General features: G+C 41.9%; 1 protein-coding gene across 1 annotated transcript in view; it reads right to left on the bottom strand.

Annotated features, from left to right (window-relative positions):
- Positions 1 to 375: 375 nt before the first annotated feature.
- The window catches only part of PRMT10 (protein arginine methyltransferase 10), an 85,669-nt gene continuing 76,701 nt past the window's right edge, over positions 376 to 9,343 (bottom strand). Inside the window, exons 5-8 of the mRNA XM_087689802.1 lie at positions 1,996 to 2,181; positions 1,824 to 1,907; positions 943 to 1,445; positions 376 to 848 (exon numbers count right to left, since the gene is read on the bottom strand). Coding sequence (XP_087545928.1) covers positions 1,269 to 1,445; positions 1,824 to 1,907; positions 1,996 to 2,181 — 447 coding nt within the window. The 3' untranslated portion in view covers positions 376 to 848; positions 943 to 1,268. The remainder of the gene's footprint in view (positions 849 to 942; positions 1,446 to 1,823; positions 1,908 to 1,995; positions 2,182 to 9,343) is intronic.

The raw sequence follows: 9,343 nt of genomic DNA, 5'->3' as shown, positions 1-9,343 counted from the left end.
AAACCTTGATTTATATCTAGGTATACATGCGTCCACGTTTGATCTATAAGTAGCAACATTAGAAGGAACCCACTTGAAGATGGGGATAGTTCCTGTCAATACCTTACTGTAGGTCACTACTATGGTTTGGTCTATAAACAGCAGTTGGTCTATAAACAGCAAAATGAAGGGGCACCCACTTGAAATGGGGATAGTTTCTCTCAATGCCTTACTAAAGATTGCTACTACTATATGTAGAATTTCACAAACTGGTTGGCAGATAGTTCCTTTCACGTAACTACAAAATTCCAAATTTGAAACGTGCAAAAAACCTTCAAAAAGGGGTTAAGAGTTGCACAAAAGAAGAGAAAAATGTATGCAGTATCTGCATCGCTCCACCCAATGCTGCACTCAAACAATCTGAAACATTATGCCACACAGATCTCCATCAAATGTGGCTCCACACAGTCCACAAAGGCCTGCATCATTTGTGCTAATGATATCAAACATCCACAGTTCAATTTTTATTCTTTTTTTTTGGGTGGAGGGGGAACTCCACAATCTGAAACGTCATACAGTATGCTATGGGTGCCTGGATTTTACATCATTGCAACAGTTAAAGTTGAGCATGAAGGTTTAGAGTGAGATTTTGTGCCTTGACACAACCTGAACCCTCCCAGGAAAACCAAGGGCTTCAAAATTACAAAATATTGTGCTTAGTTGAACATGAAAATGTGTCTACTTGAAGCAGACTGTAATCTCAGCAAACAAAATCAAACAACCGTAGATCAAAAACAGGACAAGTTGTAAAACTAGTGAAAAAAGAGCTCTACAAGAGAATCAGGAGAAACTGAGCTTGATCAGCCAACCTGCAATAGAAGGGAAAACAGTACAAATATAAGTTACATCAGCTAAACATATAGAGCGCACATTAAAAAGAATGCAATGAACTGTTAAAATTACCTGGTGCAAAATTTAGACTGTAGAACAATTAGAACCAGAACGTCAGATTGTAAAGATAGCTTCATTTGCTGAACCCAGACGATCTTATACAGCCTGGAAACGAAGGGCACAGTACCCCACTAGGGCACAGTACCCACTATCTTCCATGCTGTTTATAGTAGGTAGTAGAAACACACCACTTTTATATGTCATATTTGATATAGGTACATGACTTCACTTTCTGAAATGCTTGAGAAAGTAACTGCTGAGTTTGCAAAACTTTCGCTCAAAGTTCAACCCAAGAGCGCATGCAGCATCATACCAGTATGAAACATCATACCACCAACTTATTCCATATAGTACTCTGAGGAGACTTGCGGAGCAACTTCACCAGTTGACTTTCTTATTCTGTGTCTGACAACCAAATCCATAAGCCTGTGATTATCCTTGGACCGGGTAATTTCAATCTCTCCTTCAATAACATCTCCAGTGTCATAATTCAAGGGAGGATGGAGAAGGAACACCTGCAGGCAAAGAGAGCAAATCTGACAAACGAGGCAGCACAGACAGTGTTGCATAGAAACTCGTGACACAAGTTTGCAAAATACTTTCATACATAACCATTTCATACTGATGAAACATGTTCTTGAAATAGTCCTTTTAAAAGAAAAAGCTTGACTTTTCAGAGGCCAGACAATGATCCCCTTATGTGTTTAAACCTTTTAAGTGTTTGTTTTCCTTGTTTGGATCATTATTGCTTACACATAAGATGCTGTTCACTCACTCTATCTTCTACAAATTTTATTTCTTTCCAATTAACTCATACCGGACCATTTCCTACATATGGAACCTTTGCTCTGAAACTCCTAGCTACACTTCACAGGACTTTCAAATTGTAATACCTGCTGACCCCAATGAGTTGTTCTGTTAGAACTTGGTGCAGTTGTCAGCTCCACTTCCTTGCTTGCAGGATCATGTGGGCTACCCTGCAAAATTCCAAAGCATATGATCATACAGAGAATATGGCCAAAATTTATACGTACAAAACCTGAGACCTATAACAGAACAACAAACCTTAAAATGAACATCAAACCATCCAGCAAACCCAGCAACTTTTGATTGGCTCTCCCTCAGTGTCATCTGAAATAAAGAATGCACTGTGGCAACATCCTTGAGCGATGCAGTAAGACAGTCTAACTCCTTAATGACTACTGGAGTCCCAATAATCTGATTCGGGTAGAGATTATTCCACAGAGATGTCTGCATTAAGCAACAGAATACAAATAACTAAGCCCCATTTGAAAGTCATACAATAAAAACACATTAACAGACAAGTTGTTTCCCTTGTTTCAAGAAAACAGCACCCCTAAATATACCCAAGCTCAATCACTTCCATCATCAGCATGTTCTCACCTTCAACTCCAACTAACAGAGAATTCTCACCTTCCCTTAACAGCAAAGTGGCAATCATTATAAATAAATAGTGCATCCAATGGGGATTGAAGACAAAGCTCATACTACAAAAGAACATTTAAACAGGGTTCAAGAAGCTCTTTGTTATGAAGGTCTACAAGCTAGCCCAGATATAGCCACTCACAGAACAAACAGGAAGTAGCAAATGACAGGAAGGTGGTGGCAGGTTGCAATGAGGGTTGCAGTCGAAGCTCAGTCTGCCCTGCAGGTTTAAGCCTCTTTAAATTCCTTAATTCTGGTTGCAGAACTTTGCCTTGGATGGCTCAACCTCAGGGGCATTGGGATATATTTCAGTCCTTCAAGCAATCATTTCAATCTTACTAGGGTCCTTTAAAAATACACAAGGGCTGATAAATTAGTCTAAGACTTCGATAAATCCTTTGGCTGGCTGAAGATTAATTGGCTTCCCTACACTGTTTGAAGATTCGATCTTGAGGCCACTGATTGAATTCTTCACTTCCAACAATGGTAATGACCAGACAGGGAGTCTTGCCACTCCTGATACAAGAGACCAGATGTTCTAACTGTGAGAGTACGCAACAGGAAAGAACGGGAACATAGAGACAGGAACAAAGAGAGACTGCAAGGAAAGAAGAATGAAATCTGCACTGAAGAAGAAAGAATACTGATAAAAACAGGAAAGCAGCAGGAGACTGATCAGCCCCTGCATGAAATCCACAGCGTCAGTGAGGGCACCAGATTGGGCTGATGGTGACAGCAGCACCGAAGATGGAGGAAGATAACAGAGTCGAAATGTGCACTTACACGAAAGGAGGAAGATGAATGAATGATTTGCCAACTGAGGGAGGGTGCAAATAGCCAAATATCCCCAAATGTGGCCAATCTAAAATCAGGGGGCAAAAATATGGCTGACCAACATTTGGTAAAAATGCCAAAAATCCTCCAAAAAAACCCCGAAAAGGGTGGACAATGTCGAACGGGTGTAGGCAAACAATGGAAAGCAGTAACTGCCCCGGAAATGCAAACAAAACCGAGTGCTCTAGAATGAGCTACCTCCTCCATCAAAGCAAGTGACAGACAAATCAGAGCTCCTAAAGTCCTCATCTGACTCGGACTGAAACTCACATGCAAGAGATGACAAGGCATGACAAACATGACTACTAACACCCCCTCTCAAAGCCTTGATATGGCAAAAGGCCAAGGAAGAAACGGATCTTGGGGTGGCAAGAGGAATGCCAAGTCAATGCAATCTGCCAAGGTAGACCGCTGATGAGGAAGCTCCTTACGATTTTGGGAAACCCCTCTCAAACACTAGGGGCCACAGAATCCACAACCGCATCACCAAAATCATCCCCCTCTAAAAGGGATGGGGGGCACGAGGAAACCATCGGAGGAGAGGGTGGGGGATGGGAAGGAACCTATGAAGTAGATGGTGCACAAGAGGGAACAAGTATAGCAATAAACAACTCCCTCAATGGACCCTACATAAAAGAAGGGGAATGGAGCCTGTAAAGCCCCAACCCCTATAGAAAAATACTCAATACAAACAGCCTACTCGATGAAGACAACATGTGTACCAAGCCAAGTAAGGCCATAAACTGAGAGAAGTGAAAAGCCCAAGTCCGAAACATAAAGGATCTTTGAAAGGGAGCTCAAAGTGCAGTCGGGAAACAAAGGTAGAATGCCAATACCACAAATAAGCATCGATACAATGTCACCAACAGTGATAGAACCCTCAAAAGGGCATATATCCTGCAACAAACCACCTCATGGAGTCATATGACTAGAAGCTTTGCTCAACCAGCCAAGGCCTCTCAAAGCACGAGGCAACCATTGAAGAAGGCTCCTTCACCTCAACAATATAAAGAAACACTTACTCATGGGTAGCCGGCAGAGTAGAGGTAAGATGCTTGGATGTTTTAGCTCCATTCTTTGCTCCCAAACGAAGATGAGGGTACTTCTTCCAACATTTCTCCTCTCAATGCATCCCCTTGCCACAATATGTGTCAGAAGTGGTGCAGCAATGGAAGCATAAACAAGTACTGAAATAAACTGTTGAACACAAGACAGAAGAGAAAGAAAACAAAAGAACATTGCAAAAGAAGAAAACTCAAAGATGTGCTCTAGAAATGGGATCCATATACCAAATTCAAGAATGACGCGTACAACAATGAGTCACTAGCTTTGTGGGCACTAGCATTGGCTCCTCTTCCAGAAGAAGACCACGTGAAGAATGATGATACTTGAATGAGAGGAGGAGGAGCCACTAAATAAATAGGCCCAAAATATACCAAATACAGCAACTAGTCGACCAACATTTAATGCTAGTTTACCAATAATAAATGCCTAAAATATCACCAAGATGACCACCAAAAAAATATCTAAAATACCCAATAAGCAAAGCCTAGACTCACACATGAGCTCACTAGACTAATAACAATATGGGCTCTCCGAGTCGGAGTCAAAGCCTGGAAAACTCTCCTGACTTGTAGCCTTTGACTTCCCCTTCTTCTTCCCCCCATCTCGAACCCACAACAAAAGCTTTACTAGAGGTGAATCTACTAGCAACCTCTGTGGCACACTCATCATGCTCCAAAACAAGCAAGTAAGCATCTCCCATAGAAGCTTTCCATGAGTCCTCGATATAAGAAGGCTGGTGTAGAGGGCATCCAACCAAGGAGATGGCAACTAAGTCAAAAGAATCATAGCTAGATCCTCTAAAGAGATCATCCTGCTAAGGGATGCAAGCTCATCCCTCATATCCTCCAACCTGTTAATATAATTCTTCAAGGAAGGAGAGTCATCAACAGTGAGCATTCGTAATTTCTTCTCGAGAGTAATGTGATGGGCAAATGTCTTTTGATGGTACGAAGAAGCAAGCTTTGTCCACACTTCCACTGCTTTTTGCAACCTGTGCAAATGCACTAGGACAAAATCTTGTAAGCTCATAAAGAGGAAAGATTGGGCTCTAAAATTGAGCCAATCCCATAAGGCCGTTATGATTGATCAATGATCCAACGGTGGGATCCTCCACTAGAAGGGGAATAGGGTCAATAATAAACTCTCAAAAATCGAAAGTATCAAGGATACACTCCAACTTACATGACCAAAGTCAGTAGTTTGAATCATCAAGCTGGTCCTCTTTGGGTAAAGAAGCGAGCACGGACACATATAGAGACCAGTAGAATGGGCCTTCTATGAGACATAGAGAGAGGCAGGAGGAGAGGGCTCTCAAACACACGAGCTAGGTGACCTTTGTTCTTCACGATCTGCACAATAATCTTGCCACTATTCGAAGAAGTGTTGAGAAAGCTTCTCATCTGTATCATCAAAACCGTGATATTGGTGGTAAGATATCTTCAAAATCTTACAAGACACCCACAAGAAATTTGTATTTTGGAAATAGAAAGCCCCAAAGCAGGAGGAAACGGCTACAGGATCACAAGAAAGTTGATGTAGAGTGTCCGCTTGGCAGGAAAATATTATTGCATGCACAAAGAAGATGTTCCCTTTGAAAATAAAGTTGTGTTTTCAAACAAAACGCAAATGCGGATGGCCTCCTCTACAAGAGACTTTGTGTCTTTCTCAGACAATGATACCATGCGGATGTGAGCTACTAGAGCCCCACCTTAGATATGTCTACAAGCCACTCGAACCACCCCTCCTCGACATTGGAGGGCGTCAAATGACTATGCCCCTATTACCACATACTCAAACTCCTCGCCCACGAGCATGCTCAGTGTAAATATCACGAGTATTTGCTACTATAAGCTCTCTATAGAGCTCTGCAAAAATCATCTCCTCCTCCTCATCCACCTCCTAATGTACACTCGAAAGAGTGCCGCCATCAACTTGAATATATCAACATTCACCTACACAATGCACGTAAGATTGTAAATGCTAAAGTCTAGATTGTGAAGTATAAACTTTTAAGTTCAAAGTTTAAAATAACAAATTTTAAATTTTATGGTTAAGTGTTTAAACTTTATCTACTACAGACTACCCATGCTCATCATAGCCCTCATCATGCATAAGTTAGTGCAACAATAGACTAGCCACTTTAACTACCGTGTGCTAAGCCGATTGCGAATCTTTCTGTAAATGAGAGAACAAACACTCCAGTTTCTCTCACAAGCACTCGAAGAGCAATCCTCAACAAGGACCCTCATGGCTAAGGGTTGAAGGGTCTCCAATGCGTATCCAAAGTTTTGCCACCAAAAAAAAGGCTTTACAAGTGACTCTCTCCTCCAATAAGTGGGAGAAGCAAAAGCCATGTCATCTCTGATTTGCATAACATCCACAAGGACCGCATGAGTCAAATAAGCAAGCTAGTCCGGACAGAACTCTCTATCATCCATGACCGCCAGCGACTTATAGGCCGAATGTACCAATGCAGTAAAACCATGGATGGGCTTATGTATCCATGTCCATCTCTCTACTATCTCTAAAACATGTGCACATTGTGTCTCTGTGACTGCTCTACAAACACCTGCCTCCAATGCCTCTCTAAAGAAGTGAACGAGAAGGCTCACGATGGACCCCTTGCATGCATAACACCCTATAAAAGAAAGTCACAAGAATGACAACGGCACAAATCTTTTTGCCAAAGCTCCTCATTAAGGCACAAGCGTTGCATGGCTTTGGCCTCCTCTGTTTCATGCTCATCCCACTCATTCCATAGAGTAGACACACTGTCTGGCGCAAAGCAGACCTCACCTCATAAAGGCGCTCCAATAATAACCACATGTAAGCAAAGCAAGTTGAAGAAGGCTTCTTTAACTCCAATGTGTTATGCTCATGATACATCGCAAGCACCTTTACCTTTACCGTGAAGAAAGTGACAACTGATGTAGCTTTGCGGACCACCCTTTTCACCCACTGGAGCTTTCCAATATTCTCCATAAGCAAGTCCAAACAATAACTTGCACATGGAGCCCATACAATCGTGGGAAACTCAACCTCAAGCAAACGGCCCATGCACCACATTAGAGGGGCCTACCTAGAACCACAATTTACAAATTACAAGTAATTATACTAACAATACTTGGAGATTAAAAAGAGAAAGAGAGTGCTGAGCCTTTCAAGTTTCAACTTTCAATATTCAAGAATGAAGAGAGATGGGGATTAGAGCTTGAGGGAAAAAAGAGATTCGAGATAGATATTAGAGAAAAATTAAAATAGATGAATGCACCTGTCGTTTTCATCCCCCTCTTATCGGTATCTACCACTCACAAAAAGTAAGTGCCAAGTGGACATGAGACAAGTATATTGATAATGCTTCGTTTCTTACGATCACTCTGTCCATCGGTGAGAATGGAGCAACCATATTTTATCTATGCAACCGAGTAGGATCAAGGGCTCTGTCAATCCTCTCCTTCTCTTCATCAATCTTCTTCGTCCTCATGTTGTTGTATGTAATATCGGCCCATCCTTTACATGGACCGACATTGGCAATGGCTTCTACCATTTTCTTCCATTGCCCTTGCTTTAGGACATTGAATGCAAGATTACACTCAATCATCGTGCATGCAATTTCAATGTCCACAAGGCGTTATCTTTCTCTTAGGCAAGCAATCAATCCACGTACATGACCGAAAGCTTGAGAGAGAGAGGATTCTCTCGTGCGCCGAATGAGCCTGTACTCTTTGTGTTTTACAGAAGCTAGATGAGGATGTGAAGCCCCCACCACCATGGTAGAGACCTCTCCCGCATCGGTTGAAGATATGCCCACATTCGATGCTTCCTCATTAGTAGGCATAGGATTTGTTGCCAATAAGCCACTTCCTCCTCCTCTTGTGCATGCCTCTTTCATCTTGGCGAGAATCTCCTCCGCCATGTTTTGAGGGATCTCCTTCCATGGAACAACTTGCCCTTTTGTAGATGAGAGAAAGGTCAAACAATCAAAGAGAACTACCAACTGGATGGAATCTAAAGGAGGTGAGATGAGGTATCCAAGGCTACCCACCCCCCCCCAAAAGTGCCACGCAAGCAAAACGTGCCGAATTAAAGCGCAAGTAGAGCACGGGAGGACACGCAAATGCATAGCCAAAAACAGTCCGCTTTTCTGTACAAATCCGTACGATACCATTAGTACCGTACAACATATGGAGGTAACTATGGCACCTACCACGAAAGGAGGAAGATGAATGAATGATCTGCCAACTGAGTGGGGAGGGGCTATCAATAGCCAAATATCCCCAAATCAAGCAAACCTAAAATTTAGGGCCAAAAATGTGACTGACCAACGTTTGGTAAAAATGTAAAAAATGCTCAAGAAAAATCTCAAAAAGAGTAAACAATGTCCGGCAAGTGTCTGCAAACTGTGGAAAGCAATAACTGCTAAAGAAACACACACAAAACTGAGTGCTCTAGAATGAGCCACCTCCTCCATCAAAACAAGTGATAGACAAATCAAAACTGCTACAATCCTCATCTGACTCAAACAAAGGCTCACAAGTAGGAGATAACAAGGCATAACAAACATGACTCCTAACACTAGCGCACACTATAGTTAATGCAAACAGTAACTGAGTACCATTTGCAAGCAAGTACAATTTGGAAGGTGCAACTTTGCAACCAAGGCAGTAATGGTACTTGTGCAACCAAGGTCCATGACAACGATAATAGGATCCCAAAGAGACTACTAGCCAAACTTGAAGAGCCACCCCAACCAAAAAGCTGGGTTTACAACATAACCATTTCAGGAACCTCAATCTGAATCAATTGGCACAAAAGCATAATGCTGCCGATGTATACAAAAAATTGCAGAATTGCATGAGCTGACTATGTCTCAATCAAGTTCAAAAAGCTAAATTGAAGAACCAGAAAAGGAAAGCAGACATGTTTTACCCCAGCTATTAGCACAGGTTCTACAAATGATTAACAAAGAAAATGTGAACTTTGTGAAACTGTAGGGTGTATATCTAGTCATGACAACTTTGGCAATGTGTACCACTAGCTATGGGATGTATGGGAATAAATTATTAGA

This window comes from Lygodium microphyllum, chromosome 12, assembly GCF_053477565.2.
Source record: "Lygodium microphyllum isolate KBCC chromosome 12, Lygodium_microphyllum_v1.1.10, whole genome shotgun sequence".
In the NCBI taxonomy this organism is placed as follows: Eukaryota; Viridiplantae; Streptophyta; class Polypodiopsida; order Schizaeales; family Lygodiaceae; genus Lygodium; species Lygodium microphyllum.
The sequence above is the reverse complement of the archived record's forward strand: the minus strand, read 5'-3'. Positions and strand labels throughout refer to the sequence as shown.